This window comes from Coregonus clupeaformis, chromosome 5 (genome assembly GCF_020615455.1).
Source record: "Coregonus clupeaformis isolate EN_2021a chromosome 5, ASM2061545v1, whole genome shotgun sequence".
NCBI classification, from domain to species: Eukaryota; Metazoa; Chordata; class Actinopteri; order Salmoniformes; family Salmonidae; genus Coregonus; species Coregonus clupeaformis.
The window spans coordinates 24,751,853-24,771,810 of record NC_059196.1 but is presented as its reverse complement, the minus strand read 5'-3'; the positions used below and the strand labels follow the sequence as shown (position 1 = coordinate 24,771,810).

The window sequence follows — 19,958 nt, the reverse complement described above, 5'->3', positions numbered from 1 at the left end:
AAGGTGTCATCAAGGCAAAAGGTGGCTATTTGAAGAATCTCAAATATAAAATATATTTTGATTTGTTTTAACACCTTTTTGGCTACTACATGATTCCATATGTGTTATTTCATAGTTTTGATGTCTTAACTATTATTCTACAATGTAGAAAATAGTAAAAATAAAGAAAAACCCTTGAATAATAATATGCCATTTAGCAGACTCTTTTATCCAAAGCGTCTTACAGTCATGTGGGCATACATTTTTATGTATGGGTGGTCCCGGGGATCGAACCCACTACCCTGGCGTTACAAGTGCCATGCTCTACCAATTGAGCTACAGAGGACCAGTAGGTGTTCTAAAACTTTTGACCGGTAGTGTATATACAAAAGAGAAAACAGGTGCCTCACTGCGGTGGCGGTCGACGCGCGGCCCACTGGAGACGAGTGTGCGCAGCGTTCCAGATCTCCTCAGCGCGCCGAAACCACTCGTCCACCTCAGGGGCCTCGGTCTGGCTCGGATGCCAAGGTGCAAGGGCCGGCTGATACCCCAACACGCACTGGAAAGGAGTGATGTTAGTGGAGGAGTGGCGGAGGGAATTCTACTCGTACTCAGCACAAGGTAGAAAATCCACCCACTCCCCCGGCCGATCCTGACAGTAACACCTCGGGAACCTGCCCACTTCCTGATTGACCCTCTCCACCTGCCCATTAGCTTGAGGACAATACCCGTAGGTGAGACTGACCGTGATACCCAGGCGTTCCATGAACGCTTTCCATACGCGTGAGGTGAACTGAGGACCACGGTCTGACACAATGTCCTCCGGGATCCCGTAGTGCCGGAAGACGTGCGTAAAAAGAGCCTCCGCAGTTTGCATGGCCGATGGCCAGTTTGCATGGAGGCGACAAGCTTTGGAAAACCGGTCCACAACAACGAGAACGGCGGTGTTCCCCTGGGAGGGGGGAAGGTCAGTGACAAAGTCCAACGAGAGGTGAGAACAGGGTTGTTGTGGAGCCGGCAGGGGAAGGAGCTTTCCATAAGGGAGGAGTCTGGGTGTCTTAGACTGGGCACAGATGGAGCAGGAAGAGACGTAAACCCTGACGTCCCTAGCCAAGGTGGGCCACCAGTACTTCTCAGTCAGGCAGGCGATGGTACGGCCTATCCCAGGATGACCCGACTAAGGCGGCGTGTGCGCCCAGGAAAGGAGGCGGTCTCGCACACCCGTGGACACGTAGGCACGGTTCTCCGGGCACTGTGCAGGTGCCGGTTCCGTACGCAGGGCCTGCCATATGTCGGTGTCCACGTCCCACACCAGTCCAGGGCCCGTCCGGTCAGTGCCGAGATGACTGTGGCAATCCTGTCTCTCCCGGAGACAGCCTCGGCGTAGCGACCGAGGTACAGGTTGCATTGCAGAAGGAAATCCCTTGCATCTCGCTGGAGTGCCGTCAGAGTGCTCCGGGAGGGACAGGGGTATTCCGCTGACCGGCTCAGATGGAACAGAGGCCGGTAGTGGTGGTGTGGGGGCTGGTGCCGGAACCAGTGCTGGAGACTGGAGGGACTGCACTTTCCCCTCCAACCGCAGGATGGTTGCCAGCACGCTGTCCATGGCGCTGCCGAGTCTGGAGAGACAGTCCTCGTGATGCTGGACTATCTCTACAATGGTCGCCAGCTCTTCCCGCTGTCTCCATTTTTATGGGTTGATTATTCTGTCACGTTGTATAATGATTTGAAGACAGGCGCAGGAATACGTATTAGGGGTTTATTTACTCCACCCAACACAAACACGTATATACAGTGGGGAGAACAAGTATTTGATACACTGCCGATTTTTCAGGTTTTCCTACTTACAAAGCATGTAGAGGTCTGTAATTTTTATCATAGGTACACTTCAACTGTGAGAGACGGAATCTAAAACAAAAATCCAGAAAATCACATTGTATGATTTTTAAGTAATTAATTTGCATTTTATTGCATGACATAAGTATTTGATACATCCGAAAAGCAGAGCTTAATATTTGGTACAGAAACCTTTGTTTGCAATTACAGAGATCATATGTTTCCTGTAGGTCTTGACCAGGTTTGCACACACTGCAGCAGGGATTTTGGCCCACTCCTCCATACAGACCTTCTCCAGATCCTTCAGGTTTCGGGGCTGTCGCTGGGCAATACGGACTTTCAGCTCCCTCCAAAGATTTTCTATTGGTTTCAGGTCTGGAGACTGGCTAGGCCACTCCAGGACCTTAAAATGCTTCTTACGGAGCCACTCCTTAGTTGCCCTGGCTGTGTGTTTCGGGTCGTTGTCATGCTGGAAGACCCAGCCACGACCCATCTTCAATGCTCTTACTGAGGGAAGGAGGTTGTTGGCCAAGATCTCGCGATACATGGTCCCATCCATCCTCCCCTCAATACGGTGCAGTTGTCCTGTCCCCTTTGCAGAAAAGCATCCCCAAAGAATGATGTTTCCACCTCCATGCTTCACGGTTGGGATGGTGTTCTTGGGGTTGTACACATCCTTCTTCTTCCTCCAAACACGGCGAGTGGAGTTTAGTTTAGTTTTTTGTCTCATCAGACCACATTACCTTCTCCCATTCTTCCTCTGGATCATCCAGATGGTCATTGGCAAACTTCAGACGGGCCTGGACATGCCCTGGCTTGAGCAGGGGGACCTTGCGTGCGCTGCAGGATTTGAATCCATGACGGCGTAGTGTGTTACTAATTGTTTTCTTTGAGACTCTGGTCCCAGCTCTCTTCAGGTCATTGACCAGGTCCTGCCGTGTAGTTCTGGGCTGATCCCTCACCTTCCTCATGATCATTGATGCCCGACGAGGTGAGATCTTGCATGGAGCCCCAGACCGAAGGTGATTGACCGTCATCTTGAACTTCTTCCATTTTCTAATAATTGCGGCAACAGTTGTTGCCTTCTCACCAAGCTGCTTGCCTATTGTCCTGTAGCCCATCCCAGCCTTGTGCAGGTCTACAATTTTATCCCTGATGTCCTTACACAACTCTCTGGTCTTGGCCATTGTGGAGAGGTTGGCGTCTGTTTGATTGAGTGTGTGGACAGGTGTCTTTTAGACAGGTAACGAGTTCAAACAGGTGCAGTTAATACAGGTAATGAGTGGAGAACAGGAGGGCTTCTTAAAGAAAAACTAACAGATCTGTGAGAGCCGGAATTCTTACTTGTTGGTAGGTGATCAAATACTTATGTCATGCAATAAAATGCAAATTAATTACTTAAAAATCATATAATGTGATTTTCTGGATTTTTGTTTTAGATTCCGTCTCTCACAGTTGAAGTGTACCTATGATAAAAATTACAGACCTCTACATGCTTTGTAAGTAGGAAAACCTGCAAAATCGGCAGTGTATCAAATACTTGTTCTCCCCACTGTATATACAAAAGGGATGTAACCAAACAAAGAGCGAGGTGTAACCTCTACACAATACACAGGACGAGACCCGTAAACAACAAGAGCACTATACACAGTACTCACGAGACCAATTGACATGGGACAAGACAGTCCGGGGTTGGTGGTAATGATCCATGTCAGTGACGCCTAGAAAGCCGGTGATGTAGACCTCCGGAACTGGTGAACGGAATGAGCAGCAGTACTGGGGGGATCCATGACATTAACAGAAGTGTAAGTCTGGACTCTGTTCAAAAGTAGTACACTACAAAGGGAATAGGGTGCCAATTGGGATGCAGACAATATTTTGCTGATTGTTCTGGAATCCCTGTGGGAGGAACGAAAGAGAGGAACAGTATAGTTGGTAAAATAGTGAGGACGGTGTCCTCACCAGAACCTGGAGGTAATTTTATGATCATTCTATTTCCATTAGATCTGGTTTTCCTTTGTCTCAGACCACTGTGGTGTTGACTCTAGATAGGGAGAGAGGGAGAGAGATAAAGGGAAAGGGAGATAGGGAGAGAGCTAGTAGATAATCAATTGTTCAATTATAAGAACAAAGAGATGGTGGTTGGAACAGAGCTGCTGCTGCAGGGACACTCTGGCTTCATCCCAAATGGCACCCTATTCCCTATATAGTGCACTACTTTTAACCAGGGCCCATAGGTAAAAGTAGTGGACTATGTAGGGATTGTAGGGAATATAGTGCCATTTGGGACGCAGCCACACTTTGTCTCTGGAGATGTTGCTGCTGGTTTCTCTGGGCATCTGTAAATAGAGAGCCATCAAATTAAACCAATGCATCAACCTCTCACAGACAGCCACTGCAGTGCAGGCTTAATTTCTCTCATTCCCTAACATGCGCTCGCACACACACAATCTCTCTCAATTCAATTCAATTCAATTTAAGGGATTTATTGGCATGGGAAACGTGTGTTAACATTGCCAAAGCAAGGGAAGTAGATAGTAAACAAAAGTGAAATAAACAATAAATATTAACAGTAAACATTACACTCAGAAGTTTCAAAAGAATAAAGACATTTCAAATGTCATATTATGTATATATACAGTGTTGTAACAATGTGCAAATAGTTAAAGTACAAATGGGAAAATAAATAAACATAAATATGGGTTGTATTAACAATGGTGTTTGTTCTTCACTGGTTGCCCTTTTCTTGTGGCAACAGGTCACAAATCTTGCAGCTGTGATGGCACACTGTGGTTTTTCACCCAGTAGATAAGGGAGTTTATCAAAATTGGGTTTGTTTTCGAATTCTTTGTGGATCGCTGTAATCTGAGGGAAATATGTGTCTCTAATATGGTCATACATTTGGCAGGAGGTTAGGAAGTGCAGCTCAGTTTCCACCTCATTTTGTGGGCAGTGTGCACATAGCCTGTCTTCTCTTGAGAGCCAGGTCTGCCTACGGCGGCCTTTCTCAATAGCAAGGCTATGCTCACTGAGTCTGTACATAGTCAAAGCTTTCCTTAAGTTTGGGTCAGTCTCTCTCTCTCTCTCTCTCTCTCTCTCTCTCTCTCTCTCTCTCTCTCACGCTCTCTTGCTCTGTCAGTCCAGAGTGCAGACATGTCTCTCTCTACCTCCAGCTCTCCAGGTCTAGTTAAGGGGGTGTTGTTGTGCTGGACTGTTGTCTGGGTCTGTGCTGACTGGAGTGTGTTCACCTGCTGTTCCAGCTCCACCTGCCTTAGACACACAGTCTGTTGGTCCTGCTCCTCTTATGTAGTCACATCCGCTGAAGTCGAATTTCTAATTTCAGGTCTCCACGCTCCCAGCGTCTGGAACTGATCCATTTGGATAAGAGCCATAACAATATTGTCTACATTCCAAATGGCACCCTATTCCCTACACAATGCACTACTTTTTACCAGAGCCCTATGAGGCACTATAAGGAATAGTGTGCCATTTTGGACTCAGCTAATACTGTCTCATCTTGCACATGGCTGAGAACCTGTGTATCCTCACAGTAATAACAATGAGTATTGATCAATATTATCCAAAGCTATTACTGCCTGCTTTATCTGAACCAAGCCAAGGGTGAAAGTGAAATGAGTTCAATTTCCTAAGTCTCTATAATAGGATGTGTGTAGGATGCACACTCATGATTGCTATGGATTAATTACCAGTCCAGTCACACTGACTCACTGTAGTGAGGAGGAGAAAGTGGATTTCTGCATTAATAACACAAACATAAATAATTTATCAATAAAGTGAACCTTATCGTCCTCCTGCCCAATACCCTCAGGGCAGGTGGACTGAACCAACCAATGAGAGCCTGAGGATCAACAGTCCATGAATGTAATTGGTTGTGATTAAGTTGGATGCAGAATGTGGATGCAGCTGTGTTGTTAATGATACTGTTATCTAGCGACTCGTTCTGTCCCTGTACTGTGTTCTCAGATGGCTTTCTATTAATCAGTGTCACAAGGAGCTCAGGGAACCTGTGTTGAAGGGGTTCCATTGATTTCTGAGGGGAAACAGGACAGTCAGATGTTGTGTTACATTGTGTCTGACAGCAGAGGACTATCCTCACTCTGGGAGACATTCTCATATGTCTTGTGTGTAAATTAATAGCTCTGTGTTATTGATCTCTCTGTGGCAGCAACCTGTCCACGTACACTATATATACAAAAGTATGTGGACAACCCTTCAAATGAGTGGATTCGGCTATTTCAGCCACAACCGTTGCTGACAGGTATATAAAATCGAGCACACAGCCATGCAATCTCCATAGCCAATTATTGGCAGCAGAATGGCCTTACTGAAGAGCTCAGTGACTTTCAACGTGGCACCGTCATAGGATGCCACCTTTCTAACAAGTCAGCTTGTCAAATTTCTGCTCTGCTAGAGCTGCCCCAGTCACCTGTAAGTGCTTATTGTAAAGTGGAAACATCTAGGAGCAAGGCTCACCTGCGCAGTGGTAGGCCATACAAGCTCACAGAGCGGGACCGCCGAGTGCTGAAGCACGTAGCGCCTTAAAATCGTCTGTCCTTGGTTGCAACAACACTCACTACCGACACAAGAACAGTTCATCTGGAGCTTCATAAAATGGGTTTCCATGGCCGAAGATCACCATGCGCAATGCAAAGCGTCGGCTGGAGTGGTGTAAAGCTCGCCGCCAGTGGAAACGCATTCTCTGGAGTGATGAATCACGCTTCACCATCTGGCAGTCCGACGGACAAATCTGGGTTTGGCGGATGCCAGGAGAACGCTACCTGCCCCAATGAATAGTGCCAACTGTAAAGTTTGGTGGAGGAGGAATAATGGTCTGGGGCTGTTTTTCATGGTTCGGGCTATGCCCCTTAGTTCCAGTGAAGGGAAATCTTAACGCTACAGCATACAATTACATTCTAGACGATTCTGTGCTTCCAACAGTTTGTGGAAAGGCCCTTTCCTGTTTCAGCATGACAATGTCCCCGTGCACAAAGCGAGGTCCGTACAGAAATGGTTTGTCGAGATCAGTGTGGAAGAACTTGACTGGCCTGCACAGAGCCCTGACCACAACCCCATCGAACACCTTTGGGATGAATTGGAATGCCAACATAAGTGCCCGACCTCACTAATGCTCTTGTGGCTGAATGGAAGCAAGTTACCGCAGCAATGTTCCAACATCTAATGGAAAGCCTTCCCAGAAGAGTGGAGGCTGTTATAGCAGCAAAGGGGGGACCAACTCCATACTAATGCCCATGATTTTGGAATGAGATGTTCAATGAGCAGGTGTCCACATACTTTTGGTCATGTACAGTATTTACTGGACGCTCTCACATACAATATGTCTTAAAACCACAGAGCAGAGTGAAGTTAATGTTAATAGATGTTGTATCAGAGCCTAGTGTTGGGGTGCAGCTGTAATCAATAACCAGCCGTCTGTGTGCGTGCGTGCGTGCGAGCGTTATTGATCCCAGTGACTCGGTCTGTGTTTGTCCTCAGATGGTCCAAGGCCCACCCAGCAGGAGATCATCTCTCTCAGGGCTTTCATGTTGCTGTTCCTCAAACAACTCATCCTCAAGGTACTGCACACACACATACACACACACACACGTACCTCAACTCCAAAACAAAAACAGTTTGATTATTATCTCCACCAGAGAAAGGCATCATGGGTAATTGCTCTTGAACCATAATGTCCAATCAGCATGCAGGTTCAGGTCTGTCCGTGTTGTGTTCAAATCAATTACTTAGCTTCAACAACATGGCAGCAGGCTCCATTTCTGCCACAACTACCACCCCCCAATGGCCTAGGTCTGCAGCCCGTGGCCACTACAGAATTTAAACAACGGTGGGAAAATAAACAGGCTACTAATAAAACATATCTACAATTCTGAACAGCATCAGCTACACACAGACACACACACACACACACACACGCACACACGCACACATACAGCTCAAACAGCAATTAACTTCCAATCTGTTCCTGCAGAGAGTCTGGTTCCTCATCAGAAGTGTTTGAACTTTACATCACTGTAAAGTCTCGGAACAACAGGAGACTGGGGAACAAACACTGAACATGCTGAAAACGTGTGTGTAATTTCTTAGGACCGAGGCGTGAAGGAGGATGAGCTGCAGAGTATCCTGAACTACCTGCTAACCATGCATGAGGTGAGTTTCAAGTCCCCATGGTCCTGTGCTGTAGTGGTATAGGGTTGAGAGGTCTGTCCACATTGATGATGCTCTACTGTATGGTGCTATAATCTCTCTCTCTGTCTCTCTTTCTCCCTCCCCATCTCTCACCCCCTTCTCTCTCTCTCTCTCTCTCTCTCTCTCTCTCTCTCTCTCTCTCTCTCTCTCTCTCTCTCTCTCTCTCTCTCTCTCTCCCCACTCAACCCCCCTCTCTCTCTCCCCCCTCCACCTCTCTCTCTCCCCATCTCTCACCCCCCTCTCTCGCTCTCTCTCCCCCATCACTCTCTCCCCCTTCACCTCTCTCTCTCTCTCTCTCTCTCTCTCTCTCTCTCTAGGATGATAATATCCATGATGTTCTTCAGCTGGTAGTGGCTCTGATGTCAGAACACCCAGCCTCCATGATTCCAGCCTTCGACCAGAGGAACGGCATACGGTACACACACACACACACACACACACAGCCCTTGGGGAACAAAGCCCCCTTGCTATTGATGCACAAAATGCATGTAATAACATCACATCTCTAACAATGGAGCTAGTGTTGTGAATATACATGATACCTGTTGGATAATTCACATATTCTGTAAGTAGAAATCTACATAGAAATGTTATGACGCTGATGATCAAACGTACTGTATGCCCTGTGTGTTCTATGAAATATACATGTATATCAGCCACTGACTCCTGCAGAGTTCTCAGAATCTTCACTGCAGGAAATTTAATGGCTCCGTTTTGATCAGGAAACAAATTTAGTCATCACACTGACAAACAGACACTCAACGCAGACAGGGAGGTCTTTCCCTGCACACCCGATTAGTTCAGTCTGGTTTCATTGTATACGTCCCAGCACTCTATTCCCTTTATAGTGCGCTACTTATGACCAGAGCCCATAGGGGACACAATCATTAACTGGGCCATATTTAAATGTGATTCATATGTCTCCTGTCCTGTTCCAGGGTGATGTACAAGCTGCTGGCCTCTAAGACTGAGAGCATCAGAGTCCAGTCCCTCAAAGTCCTGGGATACTTCCTCAAACACCTGGGACACAAGTTAGTTATTTTCCCTCCCTCCCTCCCTCAATGAAAGACTGTCCCCAAGAGAGGTCTGGATCTATGAAATATATTATCTTCTTCTCCTCTCGTCTCTTCTTCTCTTCTCCCCTCTTCTCTTCTCTTAAAATAAGTATTGTCTGAAGTGTAAAACTGTCGTCCAGGGACTTCTAACAGGGTTACTGTGTGTGTGTCTGTCCACAGAAGGAAGGTTGAGATCATGCACACACACAGTCTCTTCACTCTCCTGGGGGAGAGGCTGATGCTTCACACTAATACTGTGTCTGTGACCATCTACAACACGCTGTACGAGGTACGTTCTTCTTTGTAACTTCTCTATAACTACCCACACACATACTTCTTCTTCAGGGATCCCTCGTAGTTGAGTATGATTTCCCTCCAGGTGTCACTGCTCCGGGTTGCGTTGTGGGTCTGGCTGGCCATGGGTCCTGAGATGGCTGAACAGGCCAATGCGTGACCTGCAGATCTTGTGGCAGTGGGGTCAGAGATGGTTATAACCTCGTGCTAATAACCTCATATAACCTCATGATATCCACTCCACTGTCCTGTTTGAAGCAGAGACTACCGTGGTGCATCCCAAATGACACCCTATTCCCTATTTCCCTACACTGGCTTCCTGTTAAGGCAAGGGCTGATTTCAAGGTTTTACTGTTAACCTATAAAGCGTTACATGGGCTTGCTCCTACCTATCTTTCCGAGTTGGTCCTGCCGTACATACCAATACGTACGCTACGGTCACAAGACGCAGGCCTCCTAATTGTCCCTAGAATTTCTAAGCAAACAGCGGGAGGCAGGGCTTTCTCCTATAGATCTCCATTTTTATGGAACAGTCTGCCTACCCATGTGAGAGACGCAGACTCGGTCTCAACCTTTAAGTCTTTACTGAAGACTTATCTCTTCAGTAGGTCATATGATTGAGTGTAGTCTGGCCCAGGAGTGTGAAGGTGAACGGAAAGGCTCTGGAGCAACGAACAGCCCTTGCTGTCTCTGCCGGGCCGGTTCCCCTCTCCACTGGGGTTCTCTGCCTCTAACCCTGTTGCAGGGGCTGAGTCACTGGCTTGCTGGTGCTCTTTCATGCCGTCCCTGGGAGGGGTGCGTCACTTGAGTGGGTTGAGTTACTGACGTGATCTTCCTGTCTGGGTTGGCGCCCCCCTTGGTTTGTGCTGTGGTGGAGACCTCTGTGGGCTATACTCTGCCTTGTCTCAGGATTGTAAGTTGGTGGTTGAGGATATCCCTCTAGTGGTGCGGGGGCTGTGCTTTGGCAGAGTGGGTGGGGTTATATCCTTCCTGTTTGGCCCTGTCCGGGGGTTTCTTCGGATGGGGCCACAGTGTCTCCGGACCGCTCCTGTCTCAGCCTCCAGTATTTATGCTGCAGTAGTTTATGTGTCGGGGGCTGGGGTTAGTTGGTTATACCTGGAGTACTTCTCCTGTCTTATCCAGTGTCCTGTGTGAATTTAAGTATGCTCTCTCTAATTCTCTCGTTCTCTCTTTCTCTCTGAGAACCTGAGCCCTAGGACCATACGTCAGGACTACCGGGCATGATGACACCTTGCTGTCCCCAGTCCGCCTGGCCTTGCTGCTATTCCAGTTTCAACTGTTCTGCCTGCGGTTACGAAACCCCCTACCTGTCCCAGACCTGCTGTTTTCAACTCTTAATGATCGGCTATGAAAAGCCAACTGAGAGACCTGAGCACCTAGGACCATACGTCGGGACTACCGGCCGTGGTGACTCCTTGCTGTCCCCAGTCCGCCTGGCCTTGCTGCTATTCCAGTTTCAACTGTTCTGCCTGCGGTTATGGAACCCCTACCTGTCCCAGACCTGCTGTTTTCAACTCTTAATGATCGGCTATGAAAAGCCAACTGAGATTTATTCCTGATTATTATTTGACCATGCTTGTCACTTATGAAAATTTTTGAACATCTTGGCATGGTTCTGTTATAATCTTCACCCGGCACAGCCAGAAGAGGACTGGCCACCCCTCATAGCCTGGTTCCTCTCTAGGTTTCTTCCTAGGTTTTCGCCTTTCTAGGGAGTTTTTCCTAGCCACCGTGCTTCTACACCTGCATTACTAGCTGTTTGGGGTTTTAGGCTGGGTTTCTGTACAGCACTTCGAGATATTAGCTGATGTAAGAAGGGCTATATAAAATAAAATTGATATTTAGTGATTGTCTGTGTTCTTCCCATCAGATCCTGACGGAGCAGGTGTGTACACAGGTCGTCCACAAACCCCACCCTGAACCAGACTCTACAATCAAGATACAGAACCCCAGTAAGTCTGTCTGCTGTCTTACTGAATGTTATTGTAGTCAAGTCAAACTTGATTTAAAGTGCAGACTTAGCAAAGTCATGTGTATGTGTGTGTGTTCCAGTGATCCTTAAGGTAGTAGCGACCCTGTTGAAGAGCTCGTCCCCCAGCGTTGAGCTGATGGAGGTTCGACGTCTCTTCCTCTCAGACATGATCAAACTGTTCAGCAACAGCCGCGAAAACCGACGGTGAGGACATGCACGCACGCACACACACACGCATGCACACACACACACACACACACAGTCACTCTATAATTTACAGCTGTGTAATGACTCTTCCCAGCAGTGACAGCACTGTTAGCATCCTGTTGTCAGTATCTTCAGGCGTCAATGATAAATCATTCAAGCGATATTGATGGTATAACTGATGACTATTATGACCAATCTACTCACTATTATTGTCTAACAACTGACTATATATCAAAGCATCAGATCATTTAGCTAATTAACATAATATAAGTGATCAGAATGAATTGTGACTGTTTCACTGATAGAGTGGCTGGTGATCAAGTCACATTAGAACCGAGCAATGATCAGAGGGAGTACTTGAGAATATGATGTTGGCCTAAAGCCCTACTTTAACTACTGACTATGTAGCGAAGGTCTCTCATGGTGTTTGCTCTAGTAATGAGAACCTAATAGTTGTAATAGTATATATTATTCGCTGTATGTGTTCTAGGTGTCTGTTGCAGTGTTCAGTATGGCAGGACTGGATGTTCAGTCTGGGCTATATCAACCCTAAAAACCCAGAGGAACAGAAGATGATGGAGATGGTCTATAACATCTTCAGGATCCTGCTCTACCATGCCATCAAGTATGAGTGGGGAGGTTGGAGGGTCTGGGTGGATACACTCTCCATCGCTCACTCCAAGGTAAGACTCAGTGGCTGGCTGCGTCCCAAATGGCACCCTATTCCCTATATAGTGCACTACTTTTGATTTAGTTATTGATCATGTCTCTCCCTCTATATGGTAACTTAGACGAGGCACATATGGAGTACCTGGCTGAGATGAGCTTGATTATTAGTTATAGATTATTAATTATAGATTATTGATTATTGATAATGTCTGTCCTATACTGTAGGTAACGTACGAGGCCCATAAGGAGTACCTGGCTAAGATGTATGAGGACTACCAGCGTCAGGAGGAGGAGAACATTAAGAAGGGGAGGAAGGGTCTGGTCAGCACCATCTCAGGCCTGCAGGACCTCCAGGCCGGGGGCATCCAGGGAAACATGGAGATCAGAGAGATAGACGACCACTCCCAGACACAGACCCCGGAGAGCGAGGCCGACTACCCCGAGACCCCCGGCCACCCCCGGAACATACTGTCGGAGGGGAAGACGAGGGAGGAGGGGGGGCTCGGGGGGACAGGGAGGACGGGGAGGACGGGGTCAGGGGTCAGAGTGGAGGTTCATGACCTGTTGGTGGACATCAAGGCTGAGAAGGTATGGTATCCGTCTGTTTTCATGGTTTTTACAACTGATTAATTTAGCAGATACTCTTATCCAGAGCAACTTCCAGTCAGTGCATTCAGGAAAAAAACACCACATATCACAGTTCTTGCAAGTAGACTCTTAAAATCAATGTCAGTCAGTCAGTTAATCAATCAATCCATCAATCAGCTAATCAATCAATCCCTCCCTCTCCCCAGGTGGAAGCGACGGAGGTGAAGCTGGATGACCTGGACCTGTCTCCAGAGCCGCTGGGCATGACAGTGGGTGTGGCTGGGGGTGTTGTCTCTGAGGACAGGGGCGGGGCATTGGTCCAGGTGGACTCCCTATTGGACAACGTGTACTGTGCTGCTGTAGAGAAGCTGAGCAGCAGTGCTGCCAGCGGAGTACTGGTACCCAACGCAACCGTCGCTGTCGTCCCCGACAACCACAACACCGGTCCCCTCATCACCCTCGCTGACGACGACAAGGACAATCTCCCTAGCAACAGCAGCGTCCTGTTTGGCCAGGTTAGTTAATCTTTATTTTCTTCTGCTTGTGTTTTGTTATGTGCAAGTTAACTAAACTGAACTGAACTCAACAGGAGGAGCCCCTGGTCCTGCCAAGTCCTGGTTCTAACCCAGATCCAGACCCCGAGTCCCCAATCCCACCAGGCCACAGCCATAACCTGGGCCTGCTGGCCCACATGACGGGCAGCTCTGAGCTGGGTACCGTCGGCACGGTCACTCCTGGTGGTCCGATCAGCAGCATCCTGGAGGAGGAGAGGTTTAAGCTCCAGACCACCCTGGGTGATGTCACCTCCATGCCCAGGGAAGAGGCCTGCTCTAAGGGGTCAGAGTTCACAGAGAAGGGGGCTGGAGCTAGAGCTGGAGGGTCTGGGGTGTCGGAGGGGGGCGAGCCTTTGGCTGGTGGGAAAGGTTGTGGGGCGGATGCAGTCAGCACCACCTCAGACACAGAGAGGTCAGACGACGGAAAGGACAAGGAGGTTAAGAAGATACAGACCACTACTACTACACAGGTTAGTCAAGTTACAAGACCTCCCTCCCTCCCTCTTGTCCTCTCTTCCTCATCTCTCCCACTTCCCTTTCTCCCTCCTCTCTCCCCCCTGTTAGTGAGTCTGATGCGAGGAAGGATGAGAGGAGAGAGAGGAGAGAGGAGGAGGAGGAGGAGGAGGAGGAGGAGGAGAGGGGAGGAGGAGGAGAGAGTAGGAGGAGGAGGAGGAGTGGGGGAGGAGAGAGTAGGAGGAGGAGGGGGGAGAGGGGAGGAGGAGGAGAGGGAGGAGGAGGGGGGAGAGGGAAGGAGGAGGAGGAGGAGGAGGAGGAGAGTGAGGACTAAAGGACTATTAATAGTGTCTCTTCTTTACTGTTATGTAATGACTCATTTTAATTTATACACTCTGCTTTATACACTCTGTGAATTACAGTGTTTTGTGTGTGTCTGTGTGTGTGTATGTGTCTAATGTGTGTGTGTGTCAGTCCCTCCATGGTCGTACAGCAGCCCAGTTAGAGCGTGACCTGCGTGTGGACCTGGGCTTCAGAGGGATGCCCATGACCGAGGAGCAGCGTCGCCAGTTCAGCCCTGGCCCTCGCACCACCATGTTCCGCATCCCAGAGTTCAAATGGTCGCCCATGCACCAGCGCCTCCTCACCGACCTGTTGTTGGCCCTGGAGACAGACGTCCACATCTGGAGGAGGTGAGGGGACAGAGACACTGAGAACATGTCCCTAATCACACCCTAGTCCCTATGTAGTAAACTACTTTGTATATAAGCCCATTGGCCCTCTGTAGTGCACTGTTTTTGACCACTTAGGGCTTCCACATGGGACATGCAGACGCTCTTATCCACAGCAACTTACAACTTTCCAACTAGCCTTACTGTGGATGATTATTCACCATGACCTGACGTAAGACCTGACCTATGCTTAACATTGTGTGACATGCTACTGCATCCTGATCAAATGAACTTTAATCCAGTTCTCTCCCTCTCTCCCTCTCTCCCTCCCTGCAGCCATTCAACCAAATCCGTCATGGACTTTGTCAACAGCAATGAGAACATCATCTTTGTCCACAACACCATCCACCTCCTCTCTCAGATGGTTGACAACATCATCATCGCCTGTGGAGGGATCCTTCCTCTGCTCTCCGCTGCCACCTCTCCTTCTGTAAGTCTGTCAGTCAGTCTTTCTACTACCTCTCCTTCTGTAAGTCTGTCAGTCAGTCTTTCTACTACCTCTCCTTCTGTAAGTCTGTCAGTCAGTCTTTCTACTACCTCTCCTTCTGTAAGTCTGTCAGTCAGCCTCTCAGCCTCTCTGCCACCTCTCCTTCGGTAAGTCATTCAGCCTCTCTATGGTGCCACACTACCATCTAGTGGTGGCTAGTAAGAACTGCATGTTTAGGTCTAAATTAATGATCGGCCTCTAGGAAATAGGACTAGTTGATTGTCTTTATCGATTGTTTCCGTTTTCATTTGCTCAGCTTCATTCTGCTATATATTCAGCTAATGAGGATTTTACTTTGTCAGCATTGTTTATGTTGGTGATGGTTTCCTCTGTGTGTTTTGTTTATGTGTGTTAAGGATAATATGTGCTTTACCTGCTGATTGTATCTGTTGATTTGAATCATCTGTTATTGTTTTTTCTTCTGTTTGTTTGTGTGCATGGCCAGAGTACCCAGGTTAGTGCATATGCTGTAAGTTATATTTTCTTTCCAAACATTTATTCTCTCAGGTACAATGGAACAATATTTAGTATTTCTGTTTCTTGAGTGTATATGACTGTCTCCTCTTCACCCTCCACCCCCTCCCCTGTCCCCTCTTCTCCCTCCTCCCCATCCCCTGTCCCCTCTTCACCCTCCTCCCCCTCCCCTGTCCCCTGAACCCCTGCGTTGTGAGCAGGCTGAGTTGGAGAACATCGAGGCGACCCAGGGCATGTCTTCAGAGACAGCTGTGTCCTTCCTGTCCCGTCTCATGGCCATGGTGGACGTTCTGGTGTTCGCCAGCTCACTCAACTTCTCTGAGATAGAGGCTGAGAAGAACATGTCCTCTGGAGGCCTGATGAGACAGTGTCTTCGACTGGGTAAGAGTGTGCGTGTGTGCGTGCATGCGTGCGCATGTTTGTGTGTGTGTGTGTGTGCGCGTGCGCTTGTCACAGACATTAACTGTCATATTAGATGATTAATGAGATCAGTAAATGCCGTGGCAAAATCATTTCATGATCATTTCAGTAATTCCAGTATTCCATTCAGTTCCTTGATGTGGTCAACCTAGCTAATTCATTTTCTAAATGCACTGCTATTAGATAGTAAATGTGCTTTGGTAAAGGCCAGACTTTTGAAGCTAGTTCTGAAGTAACTCAGAACAAGTCCATACATACACAAACACACACAAACACACACAGACACACATATACAAACACACACACACAGCATATGTTTTACTATCCCTGTGGGGACCTAACATTTATTTCCATTCAAAATCCTATTTTCCCTAACCCTAAACCTAACCTTAACCCTAACCCTATCCTTAACCCCTAACCCTAACTCCTAAACCTAACCCCTAACCCTGATTCTAACCCTAATTGTAACCCTAACCCTAAACCTAACCCCTAAGCCTAAAATAGGCTTTGTCCACGAGGGAGAATTTTCCACACACTCTCTCTCTCTCTCTCTCTCTCTCTCTCTCTCTCTCTCTCTCTCTCTCTCTCTCTCTATCTCTCTCTCTCTCTCTCTCTCTCTCTAGGATGATAATATCCATTATCATCATCTGTACTGTGAAATTTGTCTGGCTGTTGATTTCACCATGACTCTGGCCTGGCAGCTTGGAACAAACAGTGATCATATCATTAATGCGTTTCAAGATGCAGCTTCTGATACCTTGTCTGTCTGTCTGTCTGTTTGTCTGTCTTTCCTCCCAGTGTGTTGTGTAGCAGTGAGGAACTGTCTGGATGTTAGACAGAGACAGAGGGACAGAGGGACCAACAGTAAGAGCCACGACAACCTCTATGGTGCAGCATCTGCCAACAAGGTATGTCCTCACCTAACCTCATCATTTAAAAAAACATATAAAGTTGATAATAATAGTACAGTTGATGGGTGGCTGTGACACAGGACATATAGGAACTATAAGTGGGGGGTGTGTGGGAGATCATTAAGTGTGACACGCAATGTAATATGGATGATACGCTAGCGGCTAAGTAAACAGATTGTTACACTGCCACTAAGATGTCAGACTCTCTTAGTCTCCTCACTTTAGATCTCCTACACCAGAAAATGTCTCAGTAACCTTTCTCGCATTCAGGACCCTGACAGACTTCTACAGGACGTCGACATCAACCGTCTGAGAGCTGTCGTATTCCGGGATGTGGTGAGTATGACTGTGTGTGTGCTGGTGCGTGTGTAACATGTTTGTGTGCATGTGATTGTGTAACATTCATATGTGTCCCCTCCAGGATGACAGTAAGCAGGCCCAGTTCTTGGCCCTAGCGGTGGTATACTTCATCTCTGTCCTCATGGTGTCAAAGTACCGGGACATCCTGGAACCCCAGAGAGAGACCAACAGGTTGATCAGCCAATCAGCATGCAGCAATCGCCACGAGATCAACTCACCTACCAGCTCAGGTGCTTGCTTTTGTTATCCAACTCCCTCCCCTAATCCCGCCTCTAACCCCTCCCATAACCCATCCTCTCAGCTCTATGATTAATTCATGTGATCCACTAATTGCACTGTGCAGAATTAAACATGGAAACAGGAATGGAAGTGGAGAGGGGAAGTGGGAGAGGGGAAGGGAGGGGAAGTGTGGGAGGAAGGGGGGAAGTGGGGGAGGGGAGGGGAAGTGGGGGAGGGGGAGGGGAAGGTGGGTGTATGAAAGTTGTACAAGCAGCCCTGGTCTCTGTGGTATGAACAGTAACATACCACTGGGCACACACTGAGAGAGAGCAAGCGAGACATGGAGAGATAGATTGAGAGAGAGCGTAAAAGAAACAGAGAGATGCTGAGGGTTTGGGGCGTTGTGAAGCTAGTTCTATTTCCAGAAGTCTGTCGTTGACCATTAGCCAGTCAATCAGCCAGGAGGATGGGATCAGAGAGGCTGCTGGGAAGGACACTTCACCGTCCTCCTAAATAATATCACCAGGAAGAGAGTTTCCAGCCAACAGGTACGTGGCAGATGTCTGTCTGTCTGTCTGGGATGGAAGTTAGAAGAGGCTAAACGAGGAAGTTAGATGGAGAGAGAATGGGCTTGTTCGACGTCGACTGCATTGCAGTCAGCAACTCCCGACTGGCTGATCTACGAATCACCTTGCATCTTAAATGACTACTCATTATTATTTGTAGATCAGTGAATCACCATTAACCCACAATGCATCACATATTTGATGCTCTGGAACACGGCCAATGTGTGTGAGCCCACCCAGTGTCCTTGTATCCTGACTGTGTGTTTGTGTGTGTGTTCCAGAGACCCCCCTGGCGTACCCTGACCACAGTAAGGAGCCCCCCACCCCTGTAGAGGAGCTCCACATACAGAGAGGCTCTCTGCCGCACACTGACTCTGGCATTGGAGAGGAACAGGTTGCTCATCTAGATACTAAACTGTGTTCTATTTTTTCGCTCTATTGGATTGGATTGTAGTTGTATTATAATGTGTGTTCGTGCATAAACCCAGGAAGAGTACAGGTACGAGAGTACATAACTAAACGAACCCCCCAGGTGGCCAGTGTGTTAAACGGAGCAGACCTGAACCCCTCAGGACCCGTGCGAGCTGACGCCATGTCCTCCCTGCTCGGCAGCCTCTCCTCTGGGGAGAAGCATAGCCAAGAGTCCCTCTTGGAGCCACCTGGCCTGGAGGTCCTAAGGACCGCCTCCTCCATCTCCTCCATCAGCCATTCAAACATCAACGTCCGAGAGATCCTGAAGAGCCTAGTGGCTGGGCCTGTAGAGATGGCGGAGCCTAGACCAGAGCCCCTCCCCTACCCCGATCCTGCTGTACAGAGAGAGACCCATCACCCCATGCTGCCCATGCAGTTCCACTCCTTTGACAGGTACACGCACACACAACCATGCAGTTCCACTCTTTGATGTCTTAAACATGTTTGACAACTTGAGCTCCACAGGAACCTATTGTGTTAGGGGTACAGGTAGCCTAGTGGTAGAACGTTGGGCCAGTAACGGAAAGGTCGCTGGTTCGAATACCCGAGCCGACAAGGTGAAAAATCTGTCGATGTGCCCTTGAGCAAGGCACTTACAGTGAAGGTAAAAAGTAGGCTTGATCTCCTGCTGATTTTGTACGTTTGCCCACTGACAAATAAATGATTAGTCTATAATTTTAATGGTAGGTTTATTTGAACAGTGAGAGACAGAATAACAACAACAAAATCCAGAAAAACGCATGTCAAAAATGTTATAAATTGATTTGCATTTTAATGAGGGAAATAAGTATTTGACCCCCTCTCAATCAGAAAGATTTCTGGCTCCCAGGTGTCTTTTATACAGGTAACGAGCTGAGATTAGGAGCAAACTCTTAAAGGGAGTGCTCCTAATCTCACCTTGTTACCTTTATAAAAGACACCTGTCCACAGAAGCAATCAATCAATCAGATTCCAAACTCTCCACCATAGCCAAGATCAAAGAGCTCTCCAAGGATGTCAGGGACAAGATTGTAGACCTACACAAGGCTGGAATGGGCTACAAGACCATCGGCAAGCAGCTTGGTGAGAAGGTGACAACAGTTGGTGCGATTATTCGCAAATGGAAGAAACACAAAATAATTGTCAATCTCCCTCGGCCTGGGGCTCCATGCAAGATCTCACCTCGTGGAGTTGCGATGATCATGAGAACGGTGAGGAATCAGCCCAGAACTACACGGGAGGATCTTGTCAATGATCTCAAGGCAGCTGGGACCATAGTCACCAAGAAAACAATTGGTTTACACACTACACCGTGAAGGACTGAAATCCTGCAGCGCCCGCAAGGTCCCCCTGCTCAAGAAAGCACGTATACATGCCCGTCTGAAGTTTGCCAATGAACATCTGAATGATTCAGAAGAGGACTGGGTGAAAGTGTTGTGGTCAGATGAGACCAAAATCGAGCTCTTTGGCATCAACTCAACTCGCCG

At 47.9% G+C, this 19,958-nt stretch overlaps 1 protein-coding gene across 4 annotated transcripts in view; it reads left to right on the top strand.

The window, feature by feature from the left end:
• The window catches only part of LOC121565588 (neurobeachin-like), a 300,567-nt gene that overhangs the window by 100,640 nt on the left and 179,969 nt on the right, over window positions 1–19,958 (top strand). For 2 of the 4 annotated variants that reach the window (XM_045213658.1, XM_045213667.1), the window contains exons 14-33: window positions 7,330–7,409; window positions 7,939–8,001; window positions 8,358–8,455; window positions 8,979–9,071; window positions 9,276–9,384; window positions 11,281–11,362; window positions 11,463–11,586; window positions 12,080–12,272; window positions 12,484–12,846; window positions 13,053–13,361; window positions 13,436–13,870; window positions 14,328–14,545; window positions 14,861–15,014; window positions 15,517–15,540; window positions 15,746–15,926; window positions 16,764–16,873; window positions 17,147–17,212; window positions 17,298–17,466; window positions 18,303–18,415; window positions 18,554–18,885. In XM_045213658.1, the coding sequence (XP_045069593.1) occupies window positions 7,330–7,409; window positions 7,939–8,001; window positions 8,358–8,455; window positions 8,979–9,071; window positions 9,276–9,384; window positions 11,281–11,362; window positions 11,463–11,586; window positions 12,080–12,272; window positions 12,484–12,846; window positions 13,053–13,361; window positions 13,436–13,870; window positions 14,328–14,545; window positions 14,861–15,014; window positions 15,517–15,540; window positions 15,746–15,926; window positions 16,764–16,873; window positions 17,147–17,212; window positions 17,298–17,466; window positions 18,303–18,415; window positions 18,554–18,885 (3,316 nt within the window). The remainder of the gene's footprint in view (window positions 1–7,329; window positions 7,410–7,938; window positions 8,002–8,357; window positions 8,456–8,978; window positions 9,072–9,275; window positions 9,385–11,280; window positions 11,363–11,462; window positions 11,587–12,079; window positions 12,273–12,483; window positions 12,847–13,052; window positions 13,362–13,435; window positions 13,871–14,327; window positions 14,546–14,860; window positions 15,015–15,516; window positions 15,541–15,745; window positions 15,927–16,763; window positions 16,874–17,146; window positions 17,213–17,297; window positions 17,467–18,302; window positions 18,416–18,553; window positions 18,886–19,958) is intronic. The other 2 variants (XM_045213660.1, XM_045213661.1) reach the window with 2 other exon arrangements.